At 38.1% G+C, this 25,817-nt stretch overlaps 1 protein-coding gene across 1 annotated transcript in view; it reads right to left on the bottom strand.

The window, feature by feature from the left end:
• Positions 1-25,817, bottom strand: part of LOC126184388 (CLIP-associating protein 1-like) — a 248,559-nt gene that overhangs the window by 168,943 nt on the left and 53,799 nt on the right. The window contains 2 exon segments of the mRNA XM_049926771.1: positions 19,870-19,938; positions 21,399-21,468. Coding sequence (XP_049782728.1) covers positions 19,870-19,938; positions 21,399-21,468 — 139 coding nt within the window.

Here is a 25,817-nt window from a genome sequence, read left to right as displayed (position 1 = left end):
TGTGTGTGTGTGTGTGTGTGTGTGTGTGTGTGTGTGTGTGTGTGTGTTTTTCCTATTCTGATGAAGGCTTTGGCCGAAAGCTAATGCGTAAGTGTCCTTTCATTGTGCCTGTCTATAACTCAATGCATCATCTTTACGGTCAGTAGCAATCTATCTTTTCCTTATACCACTGCTCATTTTTCTCTTTAACATAATTATTGTGAGCCATATCATTACAAAACATCATGAATATCTTCTCATTTGCTCTCTCTTCAGTAATGTATATAACTTCCATCATCAAACTACATGACTAAATTGGACTAAAAGCTTAAGTTTAATGCTATGTGATATGTGAACTCTGTGGAAGTAGCTTTCTTTTATAAGCTGCCAATTTTGTTATATCATGGATCCCTAAGCATGAAGAGTTAATTTGTCTTCAACTATGGCTGAACACTCCAGCCTCAGTACAACATGACAGCATTAACCCTCCATGCATTTCCATCTGCATGACTAAACATTATTTAGAGATGATATATTTTTGGCATTGTGTTTTATATATAAAAAGAAAGATGATGAGACTTACCAAACAAAAGCGCTGGCAGGTTGATAGACACACAAACAAACACAAACATACACACAAAATTCTAGCTTTCGCAACCAACGATTGCCTTGTCAGGAAAGAGGGAAGGAGAAGGAAAGACAAAAGGATATGGGTTTTAAGGGAGAGGGTAAGGAGCCATTCCAATCCCGGGAGCGGAAAGACTTACCTTAGGGGGAAAAAAGGACAGGTATACACTCGCACACACACACATATCCATCCACACATACACAGACACAAGCAGACAAATATATATATATATATATATATATATATATATATATATATATATGTGTGTGTGTGTGTGTGTGTGTGTGTGTGTGTGTGTGTGTGTGTGTGTGTGTGTGTGTGTATGCTACTCTTGATGTTCACAAAAATCTGTGCTGGATAACTGTCTCTAATCAAAACTGGTCGCACCATCAAAAAATTGAAAATCAACTTGAAGTGTTACATGATGTCATTTTTACCACTGCTGTGGAACACAGTCAACATAAAATACCACAAATAACTGTTGTATTGTCCAATATTGACAGATACAGTATTCCCAAACTCTTGTGTTGTCATTGCTCAAGGTATGACCCAAGCCATGAGGGAGTCTCATAAAAAGTATTATAATAAATAAAGAGATACCTGTAAGACATATTACTGTAAAATATGAGCTAAATCACATACCTTTTTTACTGCCTTGAGTTCCTGATGAAGAAAATCGGGACATATCTCTTGAAGCATTTGTTAACATGCATTGCAGAACAAAAACTGTGTTAAGAATGTGAGTAATGGACACAACATACATGCAAAATTGTGAAAGGGATTAATTACGGTGCAGTCATTTTACAAATATTGAAGATACGTACAAAGCATTCATGAGACAAGCACACAAGCAAGTACACAGACATAGGAAGTGGATAATATATGCTCTATTATTTGGCAGGTCTATCCATATGTGGCAGTCAAATGAAAATGAGACAGATGGAAAGTAGTAAGTAATTTCTTTATTATTTCAAAAGTAATCACTGTAACATTTAATACTTTTATCCCACTGTCTGACAAGATGGTCAATGCTTTTGTGGAAAAATGTCTGCAGTTTCCCACGGAACAATTTTTGTACCCAGGCATTGCACTGTTACGTCTGAAGCAACTTGATAGCCACGAATGTCTTCTTCATGGTTTCAAAAGTATGGAAATTGGTTGGGGAGACGTTGGGACTGTATGGAGGATGTGTATGAACTTCCCAGTGAAATTTCTGCAGTATAGTCAAAACAAACTTGGCAAAACATTGGTGGACATTACCCTGCAACACATCCATGCCCTCCATCAACATTATTAGACATTTGGACTCGATAGCCTGATTCACGTTTTTGCAAAGTGTCCATTTACCACGGTAGGAGGGCATTCACATGTTTCCACTTTTGGTTCTGACACTCTCTAGCTCAAAATAATGACATGTTTCACCACCTCTGACAGTATGGGACAGGACACAATATTCTTCACTGTGATACTGTTCCAAGTGCTGCAGTGATATAGGCATTCTGTTCAACTTCTGCTACTCTGTTAGGCTGTGGGGAACCAGCTGCACACAGATTTTCCAGAACTTCAGATGCTCTGTCATGATGGTGTGAGCAGTACTGTGACTGATGCCCAAGACGAGGCAAATATCTAACACCCTCTGGCATTGGTTATTTGTGACGGAACACCCACTGCAGTAATGATATGATGAGCCAGTCCTGGAAGACTGCTATTTTTCAATGACACCCAACCTCCGCCAAAGTGTTTATTCAATGCAATCACACGTGCACATGACGTGCTGTGTTTGTCATATACAGCACTCATTCAGGCATGAACTTCCCTTCCTGACAATCCTTCTGCAGTAAAAAACTGCACCTTGCTGTTCCTCTCGCCCAGAATCCATAGTAAAGTCAAACACACATTCAATTCATTGGCCTCACGTCAACCATGTTTAACAGACAAATGGCACAGAGGTGAGAATCACCCTGTTCTTTCCTGACTGCCAATGGAGGGCACTTCCACGCACACAGCTACCTGCACTACCAATGTGCACACTATGTTCATTTTGATTTGACTTCCCCTTATATATGAAGCAATAATGAGTAATCAGCAATGTGAAACAGATGGATTGTTGGGTAGTCTTCAAGGGTATAATGTCTGTAGACTTAAAGGCAGGAAAGAATGGTTGATTGCATTAGAAGTAATAGCCCTTTAAATTGTTACTAGCCATTATTAATGTGTTCAAGATTTTTGCAGGGATCTATGGTTAAGCAAAGGATCTTCATACTTGTCAGCACCACCCACATTCCAATGCATAAGAGTGATTTCAGTAAAACCATACCATGATACTCAAAGAAATTAATAATTTTTGCCTACACGTCACGTTCTGCATGAATGCAGAAAAAATAATATGAACTGATGATTTATTTAACTAATATTTTATATTTTCAAGGGTAAGATTGCTTTTATAACTATAATATGCACAGGAATGCATTATAAACAAATACAGAAGCAGGCCACATTTAAATATGAGCATTAGTCTTCAGAAAGATGACAATGTTTGCAGGCTGTTTTTAATAAGCTAATTAATCACCCACTGAAGACTTAAAAAAAAAACAACATCAGGGATCAAACTAAATAGCAAACATAAAATAGTTAAAGCAATATTCAGTATCTTGCATTCTGCAGTATAAACTGCCCTCAAGTACTTATTTTATCTGTATTGCCACAAAACAATATTTTTCCTCATCTGTTATTGGAACAGACACATACTCAAAACTAAAGGTATAAACATACCTTTTAAAAGGGCTAACAAACCAACATTTTTCAGTTAAGTTTACCAGAGCATGAGCAGAGTACACTTTTGGCTGCTGTTAATCAGTGGTAACAGATTACACTGATATTTATTGAACCTGTGACTGTTTCTAGAATAAATAACATAGTAAAGACAGCAACCAGTCAGTAGATAATGATCATTTCACTTTGAAAAACCAGTTTCAAATGCTTCACTTATCTTCAGTGGATTATACGGTTTATCTCACATTTGTAGCAACTTTGGAAAGCACTGAAATGGTCTGGGGAGACATGCCTCCAAGGTAAAGTACATAAAATTGAAGCACATGTTTAAGGCAAAATCTTGGCTCCACTAAATCTACATCTGTACTCTGCAAGCCATCATATGGTGCAGGGTGCATGGTGAAGCATACCTTATATCACTGCTAGGCATTTCCCTTTCTGTTCCACTCACAACAGAGCAAAAGAAAAACGGCTGTCTACATGCCTCCATATGAGCCCTATTTTCTCTATCTTCTATTTGTGGTCCCTATGTGAAATGTATGCTGTCAGCAGTACACTCATTCTGCTGTCAGCCACAAATGCCAGTTACCTGAATTTTGTCAACAGTGTCTCACAAAAAGAGTGTTGTTCTCCCTTTAATGTCTTTCTTTAATCCTACCTGGTAGCAGCTCCCTAACACCTGACTACTATTCCAGAAAGAACTGCACAAGTGTTCTGCATGCTCTCTCTTCCACAGATAAGCTACACTTTCCTAAATTCTCCAAATAAACTAAGCCATTCACCTTCTCTACAACTGACCTTACATGATACGTCCATTTCAAGACGCTTTGCAACATTACATCTACATATTTAAACAACATGACTGTGTCAAGCAACACACCATTAATACTGTATTCTAACATTACAGGATGTTTTTCTTACTCATCTGCACTCATTTACAGTCTTCCATGTGTCAAGCAAGCTACCACACATTACACTAAACAGAAATTCTGTCTCTCGCTACAGCCACTCAATAATGATCCTTTCCCATATGCTACAATGTCATTAGCAGTCACAGATTGTTGCTCACCCTATCAATTGTAGTGTGTGTGTGTGTGTGTGTGTGTGTGTGTGTGTGTCCTTGGAGATCTTGAGGGAGAAGGGTTGAGAGCATTCTCACTGTCCCTGGCAGCATGATGTCAAAATGGACATAAAAATGACGCTGAAACTAATATAAAATATGATGAAACTGACATAAAACATGATGATGAAACTGCTGACACAAAAAGATTTCATATCATCAACATCTTGTACCCCACAACTTATTCAATTCTAAAAGGAAGAATAACACACAACATCGTTATGCACACCTTTGGACAGCGTATTATGGACAGATGAACAGTGAAGCACTGAGACATCTACTAGGCAGACCTCAAAACCCAACTTTTCAAGAGACATAAATTTTATAAATATGTTGCAATAGTTCATGTACTGTAATGTGTTAATATTAACAGGGGAATGATAAGGACGAAAGTTCAAGACAGGCAGCAGTTTAAGCAAGCTACGAGGGTGGTTTGAAATGTTCTCGGAACAGAATAGAAAAAAAGTACTTTTATCACTGAAACTTTTATTTTTATTTTTCAATGTAGTCTCCTTGTACATTAATGCACTTGGTCCAATGATGTTCCAGAGCCTTAATCCCATAACGAAAATTAGTTTCCTCCAGGCCTGTGAAATAGTTGTCAACTCCGGCTATCAATTCTTCGTTTGAAGTTAATCTACCAAAAAAAAAATTCAGTTTTGGGAAGAGATGGAAGTCTGATGGAGTGATATCAGGTGAATAAGGTAAGTGTGGCTCATATTCATACCTTAGTTCGTGTAATTCTGCCATGGTGACAACACGTGTACAGGCGCACATTGTCTTGATGGAAGATAACTCTCTTCCTTACTAAACCAGGTCTTTTTTTGCATATATTTTGTTGCAATTTGTGCAGGAGGTTAACATAATATTCTCCAGTAATTGTTTGCCCAGTAAGGAGATAACCTACAAACAGAATCCCCTTAGCATCCCAGAACACTGACACTATGTTCTTTCCTGCTGAAGGAATTGTCCTTGCTTTCTTTGGTGGCGGAGGATCGGCATGTTTCCACTGCTTTGACTGTTGTTTTGTGTCTGGGGTATAGTAGTGCACCCAAGCTTCATCTGTGATCACAAACTGGCACAAAAATTCTTGTTTGTTTCTCCTAAAATGGGCCAAACATTGTTCCGATATGTCCATTCTCATGATTTTTTGATCCAGCGTCAAGAGTCATGACACCAATCTTCCAGATAATTTTTTTTTTCATTTCTAATTCTTCAGTTAAAATGTGATATACCCCTTCAGATGACATCTGGAAAGCATGAACAATATCATGTACTTTTAATCGACAATCCTCCATGGCCATTTTATGCACTTTTGCAATAACTTGTGGAGTAGTGACACATCTCGCTGACCACTGCACAGATCATCATCTAAGCTCTCCCGACCAAATTTAAATTCATTTGTTCACATGGTAACAGTTGAATATGAAGGATCCGAGTCCCCCAATGTATTCTGGAAATCAGCATGAATGTCCTTTGCTTTCATGCCTTTCTTTACGAAGTACTTAATCACTGCTCGAATCTCGATCTTTTCCATCTTCGCAAATCACTACGCGGGAACAACAACAGAGCCACGTCACCACCACAGCGCTCTTCCAAGAGCACTGACGTGGCCTGTGTTTACAGGCAACAGACCAATGAATATCATGTGAACAACTCGTTGCGCTAACGCTGACCTCTCGTGGTGATTCTGAAAACTTTTCAAACCACCCTCGTGTATTATAACAACAAGTGACAATATTATAGCAACAAGTGACAAGGGTACTTCATCAAGCAAAGATATATCTGATTTGGTTAAGCTTACCATATTAATGTGTGATGTCAGTATAAAGCTAGTGTCTTAGTGACTGCTGGGTAAGAAGAATATTTTTTTTTTTTTTTTTTTTTTTTTTTTTTTTTTTTTTTTTTTTTTTTTTTTTTTTTTTTTTATGTATAGCTGCATGCAGTTAAAAATAGTAAGAACTGTGGCTGTTGCACATGGAAGCTGATGGAACTGGACAGCACCTGGAAATGGTTGGAAACTGCATTGGTCACAGTCTGAAGACTTTTGGCTGCTGCCCTGAACTGCAGTAGCATTGAAGCATCAGCAGAGAAAGATGTGTTGCCTTTGGCGTCTCTAGCAACACCTGGGATCTTTGATGTTGTAATGCCTTCCAATACACCTGACCTGATTGGTTCACACTCACCTAAGTGTGAATGGCAAATAGTGGCAAGGCTGCGTATTCCTGGACAGAAGGCAAAAGTGGGTAGTAGCAATACGGTTGTCTCCTTATGCCTTTAAAAACAGATGTGAAGCCTCGCTCACTAGTGAGAGAACAATTGGGACTGAGTCTGATCTCTCTGAAGATTCTAGACAGGTACAGAGGATGAATTTGCCAGGTATTGGGGACTCAAACATTAAGCATGTGATGGAACCCCTCAAGCAAAAAGGAGGCAGGTTGAGAAGGGAGACCAGTGTTGATTGGGGGGGGGGGGGGCGGGGGGGGGGGTTTCTTGTCCAAGATGTGAAGGAGGCCCAGCCAGCAGCTACTGAGAGAGGAACTCATTCACGTTACCAAAATGCACACAAGTATAGGCCTGTATCACAGATTTTAACCTGTTGTAGAATTTTGAAACAGGTTTTATTCTTGTATATTATGATCTTGCCAGAGACCAAAATATCCTTCAAGCCATGATTTCAAGAAACCCAGCTCACATCATTCATCTACAAGACTCAGAAACCTGTAAACTACTGGCACCCACATTGACAAAGTGTTTCTCGAGCTCCAGAAGGCATACATTACAGTTCTGTACTGTCAGTCAATAAACAGCATATGGAACAAGGATCATCTTTGTTATTGAACTGAAGAGTTCCTAGCAAATAAAACACAGCACAGTCACGCTACAGCAATATGAGAACACAAAAAGAAATCTGTAATATAACACATACAGAACATTCAATGAAAGAATGTCTACTATCAAGATAATACTAAGAAAGAATAATCAAAAACAATATGTTTCATGAAATATGTAACATGATGTACATAAGAACAATAAGTACAGATTACTCTTCAATTATGTTACATGCATGGTTTATCAGCCAAACAACTCTGCAGACATTATAGGGCGCCAGAAAGCCATAGGTTAAGTCATCTATTTCTGAATCTCCACTTCTACTTTATTTACTGCCTACTCATTTGACCACTATATGCTCATGCAGATTTCAGAGAGATCTGGTACCAATCCACCCACCCATTCGCCAAATGTATTTATTTCCTTACCCCCATTTTTCTTCTGGTTCTGCCTGGAAGTGACAGATTACTGAAGGACTGTAGCCCTCTTTTTTATGTGGTGAGCAATACCAATCATGTACCCTAAGGATACAGTTATAGGAGTTTGAACCCACTAATGTCATTAAATGGGCAGACACAAGCACTTCAATTGAATTTCACACATTGTAAAACCAAGCAACAAAATAAAATGCGAAAATACTCACCACCCTTGCATAATGGAATTGCACAGAAACTGTAATAATTTAAATCCATAGTTTACATTCTTTCATGCAGTCTGAATTTCATAAACTTAATGAGAATTAACATAATTACATAATACTGTACTGCGTTATGCAGCTGTAAGCAGCTTATATTCCTGACCTGCCAGGAAAATCTACAATAAGTTCTTCCTGGAGCAGTCAACACACGTCAAAACATGCAACACAACATTCTTATTGTTTAAGTATCAAATTTATGCTGCATAATTTTTAAGCTACTTTTTTTTTAAAGCCAAACTCATGTATTTCTTTTTAATCCAATAACTTGTCCCACTTCTGTAGCATTAATTTATTTTGACTGCTGTTTTCTTTGATACTCATGCACCAAACATTTTCCCTTCCCTCACTAACCTGGCTTGTGTATTTGTTGCAGTATAAAGTCTTAAGTCATAAACCTAACATCAGTATGAGCCATGTGACAACTACTTGGTGGACAATGATGTCTACTGGACTTTTGCATACACTACAGTCTTACGTAATATTCATGCTCATGCATGTTTTCTAACGATATTTGCACACCTTCCATTTGGTCATTGCCTCAGTCATTTTCTTACCACTTGTAAATCTTCAAATAGTTTTCTCGATAAATATGTTTGCCTGGATACATGTCCCATCCAATCCCATTTCAATTTCATTACTGTCATTATCACATCTTTCACTTCCGTCTGCCCTCTGATAAATTTTGTTTTTCTCTCTCTTCCAGTAGTCCCCGAAAAGCATATCTCCATTATTTGTCAAGCAACCCTCAATTTTTGAATTTTTTTCATTTAAAGTGCTTGTCTCTCTACTGAAGTCACAACTGGTAATATTATATTATGAACTTTCAATATTGAATAAACCAGAAACTTTATTTTGAAAACTGTTTATTTACCAAAAACACTCACGGCCAGTTCTACTCTTCTGCTTTATTTCTACTGCTGTCCATCTTTAAGTGCTCTAATTACAACCATTCATCAACTGGTTCTGTGACTCCTCTGTTTGTGTGCACATTTTTCTTCTTGATTTGATGACTATACTTCATTATAGCCTTATAAAAACAGACCAAGTAGACTGACTTTTGGACTTGTTCTATTCACTGATGAATCTTATATGCACTAGAGGCAAATAGCATAAAGTCATCAGTGGAAAAAAAAGGAGGAGGAGGAGGAGGAGGAGGAGGAGGAGAAGGAGGAGGAGGAGGTGGTGGTGGTGGTGGTGGTGGTTCATGGACCTTCCATTCACATGCAGTCCTTAACCTCAACTATATATATAACTAAAATAGTTAATATAGATAGTAGTTATTATCATAGAGGGAGGTGGAAGCAACTGCTGACAAATGAAAGTTGAGACAACAATGTGCAAATTACAGAAGAAGGGACATGATGCTGAATCAGGCAGGATTCAAGTATCTACCGCAAAGCAGAACAAATTAAATGCACCCAACAAATATTTAACTGGTGATATAGACCAGCACCAGCACCACCAAGAATTAGGCCTTTCAGCCTATTTTGTCTCAGAATTGTTCATGCCACCATTTGGGGACATTTAACGCTCCTCTTGCCAGTTGGGTTATACTGCATTGCAGCTTCAGTTAGCCTATCATTAAACATATGTTGGACATGGTCATTCCGTCTTCTTTCTTTCTTTTTTTCCCATGTGTTCAATGTTTAGTTCTTGTCTAATATCGGTATTTATTTTATGGTCCAACAATGAATATACCACTACAAAGTGAAGGACCTTCCTGTCTGATGATTCGTTTCGATGTAATTGATCAGATGTTAGGATCCAACATTCACTACCATACAGCAGCAAAGGCAACACTATTACTTTGTATGGTTTAATTAGTGTTTCTTTCTGTATGTTATGTTGTAATGTAGATTGTATAGTTCCAAAGAATTGTCTCAATCTGGCCAATTTTAGCTCTGCATCATATGGATACAACAACATGGTACAGATAAACATCAAGTGGTAATAAGTACAGCAATCAGTCACAAATAATGTTTATTGCAAATCCAGATTTTGATCACCGTGTGGCCATCTTCAGTGTTTAAACACATACAAAAAACCCATTACAATAAGGTGACATGCATCCTTTAGTATATGTTCAGTTGTATAAGTTTTACTTGTGAGTTAATAATAAAATACATAACAGCAGATATCACTTAAAACATTACAACCATTTATACATAAACACAGTCCCAACTGGACTATCAATGTCAAAGACTGAGTTCACACTGAGGCTGCTGGCTTCCATGTATGTCATATCAGTTTACAGTGTCCTCTACATATGTGATGGATTGCCAAAATATATTAACTAAAAAAAGTCTCTGATGTTTTAAAGTTACACATACATGATAGTGACTGTGTGAGGTGACAGGTGGCATCAGTTAGTGCTGTACATTTTTAGTTACATATAGTTTAAAAATACAGTAAGTCCTATCCAAAATATCTATATTAATAAATTTATTTAAACAGTGTTAAATCCAAAGTGTTGATAACTTACCCATATAATTACATCAACAACATTTATAACAACATAGTGAACAAATGGCAAAAAAAAAAATAGTTTCAATGTAGTGGACAACAGTAATAATAAGTGTATTTGTTTACCATACTATGATAAAATTAGCGACAGGATAACCTCGTTTTTAGAAAAAGAAAAGTAAATGTGGAATTTTGTACCACAAGTAAACTGGGTAGTATTTTAAAAACAGTATGGAAAAAAGAAATGTTTTCCATAGATCAGACACCTACAGAAGGGGATGTCCCAACTGCGATGTTTGCTATGTGGGACAAAATGATAAACGGCTTGAAGCCAGCTTTGGCAAACATGTCACATTTTTTTCAAAAGAGGTGGCAGAAAAAATCTAATCTCTCCGCAAGTTTGAAATTTTTAATATCAGGCACTATCTTGTGGGACACTGCTTAACCCTTTAACTGCTCTAGATGTGTTAACGCGCACGCCTTTGTACCTGTCCCTGTGTGCTCTGAACGTGTTTACACGCACCACCAGTCCTTCTACCTGGCACACGTCCAGAGCACACAGGGACAGGTACAAAGGCGCGCACGTTAGAAGGACCAGTGCAGTTAAATGGTTAATTAGCAGGGGGCCACAAAACGTTTCCATTTTTTGAAATTATTTAAAAATCATTAGATTCAAATACTATGAGACTTCCAACAGACACATTGATCTGGCAGTAACGAACTATTTACGATTAAACTAATCCTAGATTGCACATGAGTACATAGTTTTGGTGGCAAATATATTACCCACAATTATACATGGTGTATCTGGAAGTTTATTAGTTTTAACACCAAACTGCATAAATAATAATGTATTTTTATGTGAAAACTGTGTGAAAGGACATTATAAAACAGAAAAATGTTGGGTCCGTTCGAAATAAAGCTGCTAGTCCAATAGCTTATAACACCATTTTTGTCTAATCTAATTCCTGTAGCTGCACTTAAAATTTGACAAATAAATTTATTAGTGTGTGTCTTCTGGATAAGATTTGCTGTAATTTTAAACTATAAGTAATTGTAAAAATGTACAATGATAACTGATGCCACTGGTTAGTACACACTGTCACCACCATATATGTATAACTGCAAAACATTATACACTGTCAGTACAAAAAAAACCACACAGTTGCAAATTTCACTTTTTTTATTCACTCAATGACTAGTTTAAGGCCGGGATCCATTTTCAAATCATCATAACATAGTCAAAAATGGTGTTTCCAAAAATGCAAAAACTATGTAAAAAATGTGCAAACACACTGCTCATTTGCATATTTTTGACATAGTTTTTGCATTTTCGGAAGTACTATTTTTGACTATGTTACGATGATTTGAAAGTGAGTTCTGGCCAGAAACTAGTTATCGAGTTATTAAAAAAATTGAGATTTGCAACTTTGGCTGGTTTTTTGTTGCACCAATTAACAGAAGTTCCTGGCCTACAATTATTACAGCATGCTGAAAGTTCGTAAATTGGACACTATTGTTAGTTACAACTGCCAGTTTGTTTTATGTATGTGCATGAGTTTTTAAAAAAGTATAAAATAAGAAATAAAATAACAAAACATGTGATTGTAAAATAAAGTCCATATAGTTTAGCAATGCCATGTAGTGGGCGCTGTAAACTGGTACGAAATAACAAGAAGCCAATGGCCTGTGTGAATTCAACCTTTGACATGGATGGACCAGTTGGGACTAATGTAAAATTTTAACTTGCATCTGCTAATACAAACTTTATTACTGACTCACACTTAACACTTACATAACTGTACACATAATAAGGTACGCATATTACCTTATTTTAACTGGTTCCTTATATGTTCTTTAGCATTGAAGATGGCCACACACTGAATAAAATCTGAATTTGCAATAAACATTATTTGTAACTGATTGCTGTACTTTTTACCAGCACTGCAGTCAGCAATCCATACAACAGCACTAGGTGTCCTCTGGCTACCCACAACAGCATAATGGAAACATAGACCATGCATGTATTTGTTTGTACTTATTTAAAATGGTTCAGTTAGCTGAAAAACCTGTCAGGTGGGAAATATATGCCATGATTCCTTTCCTGCCTTTGAAAGACAGGTAAGTTGCCAAAATGAATTAGTTTATTAATAATGTTTATGGAGGAAACTTACAGTGTGATTGGCTTGTAAGAAAAGAGGATAAATCATTCAAAGATGGCCATACTAATGGTCATGTTGAGGTGAAAAGTGGGTAACTACCTGTTGCTGCTGCTGTTATTAATTAAGGTAATATACTAATTTATGTAGGTTAGCAACTAACAGTAAGATTGGTAGGGGAAAGTTTGGTAAAGTGGACAGAACAGGAAAAGTGGCCATTGGATATTTACGCTCTGAACAGCACTGCTGCCTGCCAAGAACTGGTCACATTAGTTCAAAAATACACTGCCCTTGTTGTCAGTGAGATTGGCAGAGGAAGTGTGTTCCATTATTTCTGAGTAAAAACTTTTTCGTTTATGAGTTGCCTGAGGTAACATATTCATTTTATCATTCTTACTACCTCACTTGTATGGAGAGTAATAATTTTTAACACTATCAATGTTTAAACAACACCTTTTTGCCTGCAAACATAGTTCCTTGTTATTTATTTCAGTTTGATAAGTTTTCTACCCCAATAGGAGTTGGTTACTCCCAATAAAACACGCATAATACAAATGATAAAACCTGAATCCTTTTATATACAAAGCTCTCAGCCAACATGTCTGTTCTGTTGTATTTGGCCTAACACAAAAGTGCGACTGAAGACAGTCTGCTGCACCCAACTGGTTTTCTTTCGTACACTAGGGCATGAAGATGCCTACAATACGCACCAAGAAATCAGAAAAACAGACCTCGGACTCTGTTGCGATGGCACTGTCCACGATACCCGTTTAGGTATGGAAAACTGGCCATGTGTAATACATGTAGTTCCAACATATTATTTTCTTTTTCACTTGAAAATATTTGGTGCGATACCTTATAATACATAGAGTCAAAATGGGTAGATGGTTAGCTATTAATAAGTATGGTTTGGTGAAAATTGAAATTGTCTTTACATGGCCATTTTACCCCCTCCCCCATGCAGCCCAAGGTGTAGTCCTACGATGTCAATAATGGCTCTTAAGCAAAGCTATTTGATGCCTACTGATAGAGAGGATCTGATACTTTACCTGATAAGACATTTACAGGATAGGCAATTCTGCAAAAATACATCAACCAATGTTTCATATGTAGTGTTACTTCTGACACTATAAATGCTGAGTAACATCAAGACAAATGGCAACTATGGGAGCACTGTAGACTAAATCCACTCCACAGCTGGTTTGGCCAATGAGAGTGAGGGTAAAATGTCAGTACTTGAGTCAAATGTATAGTGTGATGCGAGGCCAAGTAACACACTCTAAAACAAAAACTACGCAGCGTGAAGCAATTATCCAAATTGGACAGAAATCGTTAGGTGTGATGCACATGTACAGACACAAACAATTACAATTTCAGAATAATTGGGCGAGTTATTCAAGATAAAGAGCTACACAAACTGAGAAAGTTGATAGCTTGTTGGTCCACTTCTGGCCCTTATGCAAGCTGTTATTCAGCTTGGCACTGATTGATAGAGTTGTTGGATGTCCTCCTGAGGAATATTGTGCCTAATTCTCTCCAATTGGCACATTAGATTGTCAAAACTGCAAGATGGTTGAAGAGCCATGTCCATAATGCTCCCAATGTTCTGAACTGAGAAGAGATCCAGTGACCTTGCTAGCCAAGGTAGGGTTAGCTAAGCATGAAGACAAGCAGTATAGAAACTCTCTTCAAGTGTGAGTGGGCATTATCTTGCTAAAATGTAAACCTGTCTTACCATGAAAGGCAAATAAACAGGGCATAGAATATAGCCAATGTACCACTGTGCTGTATGGGTGCCATGGATGACAACCGAAGGGGACCTGCTATGAAGAGAAATTGTACTCCAGGCCATCACTCCTGGTTGTCAGACTGCATTGTGGGTGACAGGTTAGTTTCCTACCACTTTCAGAGGTGTCTCCAAGACATGTCTTTGATGATCATCGGGGCTAATTCGAGGTAGGACTCATCACTGAAGACAATTCTACTCCAGTCACTGAAATTCCAGGTTGAAGATGTGTCTGGAGATGTCCCAGACAGCAGTGGGATACCTATCCAACTGCACATGGCCTGTCAACCACATTTTGTTGTCCTTCATACAAGCCATTCTGGGGTTACATTTCGGAGAGATAATGCCTGCCTGCAAACAGTGAGAGTTTCTATAGCTCATCTTCATGCTTAACACACCCTTCCTTGGCCAGCAAGCCCGCCGGATCTCTCCCAACTGAGAATCCTTGGAGCATTGTAGGCAGGACCCTCCAACCAGCTCAAGACTTTAGCACTCTAACGTGTCAATTGCAATGTATACGGTCCAGTCACATTAATGTGAGCACCGACTGAGTTCTACATCACAATGCCATAAACACTAACACACAACTGGTGACAGCACTGGAAGTGGACGGTACATAAAGTGTGTCTGGGGATGCAAAAAACAGCGCACTTTTTCTTGTAATGTGAAAACTGAGTGCTTTATTTGATGTGTGAAAGGGCATGATCATTGGCTTTCATGCCAGGGATGGAAGCATTTCCGAAATGGCTAATACTGTAAACTCTCTGTGTTCCACTGTCGTTAAAGTATACCATACGTGGTAAAATGGCACTATCCAAAACTGGAGTTGAGGCAACCAAAGGATATAGTTGACGGGCGTGAATGACACCTGCATAGATGTGTATGGGTGAACAGATGTGCAACTGATCACCCACCATCTGAAAGCAAACAACCTGCAACAAGGAGGAAGCATTACGGTCTGAGGAATGTTTTCGTGGTATTCCCTGGGTGATCTTGTCATACTGGGAGGCACAATGGGTCAACACAAGTATGCATCTATCTCTGGAAACCATGTCCACCCCTACATTCAGTTTGTTTTTTCTTGGCACGATAGCATTTACCAACAGGACAATGCAATGTGTGACACAGCTCTCAGAGACCATGCACGGTTCCAAGACCACCAGGATGAGGTTACCATCCCCACTCATGCTGTTCATGCCACAGATCCTCAGCCAAGAAACCTACCGCAACTGACCACAGCGCTGTAGAGTTCTCCGTATTCCTGTTGGTAGCTTCCACAATCTCATTGACTCTCTTCGTTCACATCTCGCAGCGGTATGCGCTACAAAAGGTGGTTATTCAGGCTTTTGACAGGTGGTCACATTAATGTGACTTGACAACACAGATCTCATATCAACACTTGTACGACTGTACTGCCTCACTGCACTTGGTTTGCACATTTGGCTATGCACTGGATGGACCAAAGGAGTCATTATTGGTTATAAGGGTACATGCTTACTGTGGGTCATTTGCTTGTGCTCCGTGATGGAACTAGAAATTCTGTATTATACTTTTGCTGGCCTAGTATATCTCAATAAAACTCAATAGTAAGTACACAAAATCCTTCCCCCTTAAACTGGTGCACAGTGGCAGAACTGGTACAAGTAGCAAAGGATTGTGAGTACCCTTAATATTGCCTCAAGGTGACAGTAGGGAAGTCCAGTACTCAGGAACAACGGGCATTGGGGCCAAACGTTTGGTGGCAATGGGTGGCAAGAGCTGATGCAACAACTGTTTGGGGAAATGATTGACCTCCACTGGTTCATCACTTATCGCTGCTGGTTGTGACCTCAACTAGGTGGATCTACAGCACAGGCACTGAGATAGTACGTATGACGAGCTAACGGATTAGTTGAGATACCTTGGCCAGGTTGGTATTGCATGTAACTATACTGTGGTAGTATAGACTTAGGCCAGCTGTAGTGCTGGTCTACTGTAGCTACTCGGTTGGGCCTGACATGGTTGTATCAGGGGTATGTAATCCCTTACTTGTCATAGCCCCAACTGATTTTAGTGTCGCACTAGTCGCTCCTGTCAGGCCACCACCTTGAACATAGGAAACCCTTATAGCCAATAATGACTCCTTTGGTCCATCCAGTGTATAGCCAAATGTGCAAACCAAGTGCAGTGAGGTAGTACAATCATATAAGTGTGGATATGAGCTCTGTGTTTGCTGAGTAAGGTGTCTGACAGCTGTGCCAGGGTAAAATCTCAGCTGTGTGGTGAGGTGTAATGATGAGAAGCAGGTAAGCGTGTCATAGCTTCCTTGGAGGCTACTGTCATTGTCATCAATTTATTAGTGTGGGCTGTAAATATTCAGACCAGTCACTCCACCCTAGAGATAGACACTGATTGAAAAGTGATGATCTGAGGTGTATTGCTGTTACTTTAACAAAAGGGCATAATTTACCAGATGAACTGCAGGTCATTATCTGATACTACGCTGTGCGTCATCCTCTCAACAGTGAACATGGTTGGCAATGCCCCAATTGTAACTACGGCTTCCTTTGATTACATTCCAGGCAATGTATGGAAAATTAAAGAGCATGTCCCCAACAAATAATCACAAAACCAATTTGTACCTGCTCTCATGAATGATTTGGAGTAGAACTGGTGGGAGGAAATTGCCTTGCTGGTGCTGACCAGTTTTTTGTGCATAGTTTGCAGGGCCAGACTGCATGTTCAATATCAACATAAATGTCTGGTCAACATCAATCATGCTTTTCCATTGACTTCATCCTATATATCCCATGGTGCGCCTCATCTAGTATTAGGAGCTTGGTTTGAACCACAACCCAGAATGAGGGTTGTTTGTAATCCAGTGAGGGAAACAAAGTAGTCTGTTGTACAAGATTTGTAACTTTACAAAGGTGCTTCACCCAACTACGGTACACATCATTAGCTACTTCTCTTAGAAGTAGGTCCTGATCTGTCAAATTTGGCACTTGCTGGGCTATTGCCAGAAATTTTTCTAGTGGGTCTCAGATGTTTTCGATAAACTGAAAACAAAGTCATAATCGGGACTAGTGGAAAATGTAATAAGTTGTCAGTATTGGCATATAGAAAAGTACGCCTGTAGTGGACCTCACCGTAGTAACTGCTTAAACCAAGGCCTCCAACTAAGTTATTGTGCTGGTATGTCTGCATCTGGTCCTTACAGCAAAATTAATGTAATAAGGAGTAATTTGGTCCAGAAAAAAAGAAGCGTTAAGTTTTTTTTACATGAGAGCAGACTTCAAACACTTCTGTAATTTTGAAAAAGCTGCCAGGCTATTAGTATACTACATAAATTTAAGCCAATAGGAAGAGTACAAAATATGTGTGGCCCATGGAATGAATTTGCCGTAATCGTTTATTTTACCCAATACCAACCGGAGTTCTTCAAAATTTGGAGTAGAGAGATCATTAACTTAATCAACAAGGGCTGATATAGGTCAGAGACCGTCTCTGCTTAGTATGTAGCCATAATGGACACACCAGAAAAAAGTTACACTCTCTCTTTTTGCATCTGAATTTAATCTCTGTAAGTTCACAAAATAGGTGTAAATTTTTGAGATGTTACTTGCAAATAGCCCCTGTGTGGATGATGTAGTCAACATAATTCGCAGCTTGTGGCACCAACATATCATATCATAGCTGCTGCAAGTATCTCTGGAATATCACGGTAGCATTTGCAGATGCAAATGGAAACCTATTTAAGTGTATATTCAACATGGTCAAATCAATCCGAACACTTAATGATTCCACATAACTGTTTTTAGTAGATGTTTTGCAGGAAAAAGGTTAGTTAGAGAGCTCAAACCAAGAACTGCTGATAAATCAACAAATGAAACAGCTTGTTCCTTCGGAAATTCCACATTCAATTGTACAGTTAGGTACAAACTGTGACTTGGTCAACTTTGAATTTTGTCTAGCTGTAGAGAAAATATTAAATGAAGTGCCTTGTGAACATTAAAATGTCACATATCAGCATGTGAGATTTAACGTGACAGAATGAAAAGTTCCTAGGAGAGGATTTTGTGATGTCATTTTGGCCTGTACAGGAAAATTTGTCCTACGGCACTCGTAGGTGTGTGGAATCAGTGCATATAAGAAGGTGATCCTTTGTGTACTTGCATACAAATTGCACAGAAAAAGATTCCAGCAGGAACACATTCAGACACTTCTTCATTCCATGCCACAACATGCAGTGCACGCAGTTTCTGCAGCAAACTAGAATCTAAAACTCAAGAGATCATGAACAGTTACTTAATCCCAATCATTTTTCTATTTTCATAGCCATAATTTTTGGTAAACTAATTTCAGTATAATCATCCTTCACAGTGTTGGAATTTTCAGAAACATTATTATATATGTTAATAATGGTTAGTTTGATTTGTCTTTGTAGGTGGTTCAGTACTGTTCTGTCTAAAATTCATTTGTACTACAATGTTTGCAACATTTCACTAAAATGAAGACTGACACAACATACCAATGCTGAAATGGTTCACAGCTACAAAAAATGGCTGGGTCCATTCCTTTCCAGCTCAATCAAAATACATAATTCAGAAAACAAATAGTAAAGAAGTATATATACTTTCTCTGATAAAGTTGTCAACGGATGTAATAAGCCACAAAGTTTTAAGTCCACAACACTAATTTAGCTATAAGAATAATTTTCATAGATATTTCAGACCATAATTTAAAGTATGCCTATTTGTTGACTACAAATACAGATAACTCTGACCATTGACTTTTTAAATATTTATTTATTTCCTCAAACTACTTTTTGAGACTAATGAGGAATGCACAAGTTGTGTATTTATTTTCGTAGCATGATGCTGGATACTGGCTTGCGGCAGTATGGGCAGTGATGTACTTAATATCGACCTGGAAGTTTCCATTTTAATTACATACTGACCACACAATTAACTTTATACTGCAAACAGTGACTGCCATATAAATCTACCAGTATCGGTTGTACAACTACTATACGGAAATGAACATATATATATTAAAAGTGACTGGTCACAGTTACCTGTATTTATTTTAAAATAACACAGTAATATCTTCTAAAATGTCCATAAATGACAAACGTAATCTTAATATGCCTCATAAATGTTTCTACACTTGCAACTGGGTAAAATCACTGTCGTTTTAATATGAAATAACTTGTATGATTTCAAAACAATGGAAATGATGCACACTACTTTACATTTAATATCTTGTACAGTTATTCACATTTGTTACACCTTGCATACATCCACAGACAGTAAACAGTACATAGTACACAATAGTGATGAGAAATTTGAACAACATTAATTCTACACTAATCAAGCCTACTCACTTGAGACTACATGAACTATATACATTGTGGCAAAGGTGTTCACAATGGGGGGCAGGGGAAAATCATACCTGGTGCAGATGACGCAGTAACCAATTGACGTTGAAAGGAGGCAGAACGCCTGGTTTTAGATCCCGGCCCTTTCGTTAACATGCAAAGCAGAACAGACACCATATTAAGGAAGTGAGTATGGGTCACATCAACAATTGCAAGACAATAATCCAGAAGACGATACATTATACAGCTCAAAAAGGAAAGAATTGTGATTAGCCTACATATGAAGATAAGTAAAGCTACTGATGATGGTTAAGCAAGCAAACATGCAGACAGATATACAAGCAAGCAGCAATGTCACTGGATGATAGAGTGTAAAATATCCACATCAAGCCACACACAGCAGACTTTGAAATATCTGTGAGTTTCACATAAAAATATATTAGAAAGCATTTAGGATACAGAATCCATTTTGTAAATTATTGTGATACACCAGTAACAATACATTACCTGGAAACTTCACCACCATCCAATCTTAACCAGTTTAATGTTCTTTTTAATATTTAAATTGTATTAATGTGAACACATTAAGCTAGACTGTGTTACAAGGATAATCCCCCCAACCCACCCACCCACCACACACACACACACACACACACACACACACACACACACACACACACACACACACACACACACACTTCCACCTTTTAGACACCTGTATATTCAGTGAGCAGTACATACAGTGCACTCACATAAATGCATTTAAATTATCAGGACAACAGTACATTAGTTTTTACACATGGTAACAGAAAATATCTGCAATGACAACGGCATTTAATCATAAATGTCAGCTTTTTATAAAAAGTTCAAGTTCTTTCATCAATTTCACTAGCGTGAAAACTGTCTCTGAAGAAAGTATTCAGTACGGATCCTAAAAGCTCAGTGACATTAGTGTTGGAAAATAGTAGACACACCAAACCAAAATGTAATGTCATATCTGCAACAGAACAAAGAACTCAACTCCATTAAATGACGTCCATTTCTTCTCAATATTATCAATCCTGCAAATCTAAGGCAAAGCATTCATTCCATTCCCTCAAAGTATTTTCTTTTATATATATTATTTAAATGCAAGGACTGATTTCTTTCATTACTGTGAGCTTCACACTGTAAAGGAGAAATAGCATGCTGTCCTTGTAATCAACAAATTTAAAAAAATGCCCAAACTGAAAATTATGAGTGTGCCAAAATCTCAGCATCTATCTAATATAGAACCAGAAAAATCCAGTAAACATTAAATATAAATTACTCATGAAATAACATGCACCTGTTTGCTCATTCACAATACCTATTCAAGTAACATGTCATCCAGGTACAGCCTCGCAAAAGCTGAGTAATATAGGAACATAAATTTATTATTGATGACAAAAAAGGTAGTTGCGGCAAGATCCATTTCCTGCAGTGTAGTCTTTTTGTCTACAGACAAAACATATCAGTGCTCATATTACAGATCATCATATAAAATATAGTAGATAAAATATTTTTTCTCACACGAACGAAATGAACATACCAGCAATGAGTTAGTAACAAATTTGTTTCTCACCTGGTGAAATTGCTTTGCCTACTCCAGACCTCACTGAAAAACTTGCAGATCGCTGTCTTCCAGATTTCGGCTGAAAATCACACACATTACCAATGAAATGATTGCATTCAACTAAAACATGTATTATATAACAGTAACATCAATTTTCATTCATGTGTCAGATGAAATGTTCAAAATAACACCATTAACTGGAGGTCCGGAAATACAGTTCAAAAGTAGAGATAAAAATTTCTCAGCAATTTAAAACTGTTCTTCTCTTACTATCAGCAAAATGCTCATGAAATTTGTAAATTTTTCCCACAGTCAACAGCACTGGTGTGTTCTATGGGTTGCTTCCAAAAGTTGTGGATTCTACTGATGACAATGACAATTAATAACACTACATAAGTATAACAGAGAAAAAATAGCCACCCTCAAGTGATATTACACTTATACCGTGTAATGTGATGTCTAAACTCACAATGGTCTCAATTCAGCAATGAAGAAAGTCCACAGTTTCTTCAGGAATGTCATAACCAGCTGAAGCCACTCAATGATTAGATCCTGTAGAGAAACCAAATTCAAGGAGATGTTGATAGCTATGTCTGACATGATTTTCCAGATGGTTCCAGCATTTCATGGGTCAGCTGAGGTGCAAGAGGGCGCCTGAGTGAGTAATGCAAATTTGTGGGCTCAGGTCACTGTATGAGTAACACCAAAACATCACTGAACCATTTTCAGCCTGAACTACATCCTCAGCACACTGTGAGTTAAACATATCAATGGGCCATTGGTGTTCCCAATGTCCTGAATGATTTGAAGAGAGAAAAATCATGTCTCGTCAGACCACAGTACGTGCCACAGCCAGATACTACGCAGTTTCTGTGTTCTTTAGCCATCGGAAGAAGTGATGTTTCATGAGCTACTGTGAGCAATGGCCTTTTGTGAGATGTCTGACACCCAAGTGCCCACTGCATTTTATTCCTCTCTCAATGTTTGCTAGGAAATGGCTGACATTGACCTGCACTTAGTGACAGTAACAATACCAGGTGTTAAAAATCAATAAAAACAGTCTCGATCACATTTTCGGATTTTTTATTTGTTGGAAAGTGGTTTCGACCTTTTCCTCACACCATCTTCATGCTTACACCTCCTTTATGGCTGCTGGTGGCAGCGGTCACTGCAGTGACAACAATACTTCTATGGATCTTGCTCTGTCTGCTGCCACCAGCAGCCATAATGGCGGTGTAAGCCAGAAGATGGTCCAAGGAACGGGCCAAAACAGGTTGGCAACAAATAAAAAATAAGAAAATGTGATCAAGACTGTTTTTATCGATATTTAACATTTCATACTGATCACCGTGCTCCAATCAAGAATCATTTCTACAATTGTAAATGCCAGATGTGTATGAAACAGATTATTGTTGACAATGCATGACACTCATCTTCAGTCCTGTCCATTATGTCAGTGGTGGATGGTTGCACAACTGCCTGGCACCATTTCTACAACATTTACAGCACTCCAAAGAGCTCTAACATGCCATTTTAAGAGGGTGATTAACATTGAGTTTATTAACAATATTATTATTATTATTATTTTAATAACATGTTTTGGGTTATTACACGAGTTAAAAATCCATTATTCTACACAGTATTTCTGGACAAGTCTTTATCTCCAAGTGTTACAAATCAGTGCTTTTGTGTGTGCTCACTATTTGATCTTATAGACTGAGTTTTTGATAGTGACCGCCCCCCACCCCACCCCCCCCCCACCCCCCCAACCCACACACTTATAGCAGAATTTGACTCCTCAATGTCTGTCTACACTCTTTTACACCCATTTTTTTATCATATTACCTCCCACTACTGCATGAAATGTATATGTCCTACATGTCCTCTGGCTCTGATGAATGAGCGCTAAACCCCAAGCCTTGCGTGCACTGAAATCCCATTTGTGTTTTTCTATGTCCTTGTATCAGCAGACTCCTTACTTCCACTGTCCTGTAAACTTCAAGCTTGCTTCACGACGTTTGTCCTGCCCTATTTTGTTTCATTATGATACACTAGCAGCATTTAGTGATACCTTCATTACTTCCCAGTTTCAGTCAAGTATGTCAATGATTTTCTTGCAAACCACCTTAACTCTTTTGATTGTTTCAGATACGGCATCCCACATCAGTGTGGAATGATGCATACACCCAGTTTTCAGAGGCCTCAATTATATTTAACTTTACTAAGCAGTCATTTTATGTTCATTGGTTGGGACTGAATACAATGCATGCAGTGTTTCCAGAGAAGACAATAGAACCTTTTTTTGGGACAGCATCAAGTGGATAACAGATTCATTCTTTTTCTTCATATTTCTCAGTCTTTTTTCGTAGGTTCAGTTCATTTTGGCTGCAACATTCACTCAATTTGATCTAAATAACCATTACATTAGAACATTACTTGAAAGTGTTGTAGTGTTTTGACAAGGCTCTTTTCAGAATTAATTTTCACTCTGCAGTAGTGTGTATGCTGATTTGAAACTTCCTCACTGTGCCTGACCGGAACTTGAAACTGGGACCTTCGCCTTTCACAGGCAACTGCTCTACCAGTTGAGCACAACTCACAACCTGCCCTCACACCCTTACTTCTGCCAGTAGCTTATCACCTACCCTCAAAACTTCACTTAAGACTCTCCTTGTATAACTGTAAGCAAGTACCCTGGATGAGAGTGCACAGCAGGTGATTTCTTTGTGACGGGTCATTACAGTTCAAATTGTGGAGTAGGGGTTGGAGAGTGTGGATTTTCTATACACATTGCTAAATCTACCCTTTACACCACTTATCTGTTATGCATTCAAGGAAGTCAGCTCTTTAAGTACTCATATTCTGAAACATGTTATAGAAATTATACTCTCTACGATCCTGTAATATTATTTTAAATATTTCGCATTCTCCTAACATCAGATGGTTTGTACTACCGTACATTCTGGTAATTAGCTATGTTTACTATATTCCTAAAGATCTCAGAAAAACTGTCATATCTGCTTGTCAAAATGGCATGATAAGACAATGCATAACAATTCTGTGATCATCATTTGGTCTAGTAAAGTTGTTGTTCAATGGTTGTGTTATTTATGAAGAATTATTGAGACATTCGGAGACTTTTCAATGACTTTTCTCCTCATTAAAATCTGTTCTACTTTGGAAAAAGTTTCCTTCTAACTTATTACATTTTATCCAACACCATACTATCTTATCATAGTGTTCAAAAATTTTAAACTATTCAGGCATTCATCTTGTGGAAGAGTATCATTTTCTGCACCACATGGGGTATACTTTGCTCAATCTCTTAGAAAATTTATCTAATAAAGAACTGTAATATGGGCCTGTAATCAATTTTTCCCCTTTCCAAAAATAGTTCAAATGGCTCTGAGCACTATGGGACTCAACATCTGAGGTCATCAGTCCCCTAGAACTTAGAACTACTTAAACCTAACTAACCTAAGGACATCAGACACATCCATTCCCGAGGCAGGATTCGAACCTGCGACAGTAGCAGTCACACGGTTCCGGACTTAAGTGCCTAGAACAGCATGGCCACCGTGGCCGGCTTTCCCTTTCCAGAGAGCTGATAAATATGCTATGCAACTCTCAAAAAGGCATCATCATTACTTTTCACCTCATACAATAGAACTACCAACAGTAAGTGGGAATTCGCTACAGGAACTCTACTGCAATAACTGTTATTAGCACTCAAATTACAATTAAATTCCCTACATATCATCAACCAAAATGAAGGCTGAAGCTGTTCTCTATTTGACAGTTAGTTTCCTCATCACAGTGTTTAGTTATGAATAGTCCTATTGGAGTTGGTTGCCTTCTTCCAACCAGTGAAGTGACTTACCCAACTAGTTATAAAGAGACATGCAGTTTAAGTGGACTCCAAACCAGAGTGCAACTTAGTGTTTTGCACATACATAAAGCATTGATAAAGGTGAAATGTAACACTAAATTACTGTAATAGTATCAAAACCAACCAGGGATTGAATTCCTAAATTTTGGATTTGCAATGTTTCACTCACCCATCTATTCACATGTCAACCATTATACAACATCATAAAAATTCACAAAAATTAGCCTTGAGTTTATCTATACAGTGGCGATACATGGTCACACTTCTAATAAACTGTGAGCATCAACAGGCCCAACATATTGCCAGTTTTCTTATGCCCAATGGTTTGTTTTCCCCATGGACCATCTGCTGAAAGAATAAGAAAATAAAATATGATATTTGTGCAATATGTGTAAAAATGATGATGTAGATATCCACGTAATGTATGTGCTACACATGTCCTGCAGCACAGTGATTTAAAAAGAGCTTTGTGCAATCCACAGTTCACTGGTTCCTCCCCCCCTTGACCCCAACACATTTTGTATACCACTACTATCCTA

The sequence above is a fragment of the Schistocerca cancellata genome, chromosome 4, assembly GCF_023864275.1.
Source record: "Schistocerca cancellata isolate TAMUIC-IGC-003103 chromosome 4, iqSchCanc2.1, whole genome shotgun sequence".
Lineage (NCBI taxonomy): Eukaryota > Metazoa > Arthropoda > Insecta > Orthoptera > Acrididae > Schistocerca > Schistocerca cancellata.
Note: the sequence above shows the minus strand (reverse complement) of the source record. Positions and strands in the feature narration are given on the sequence as shown.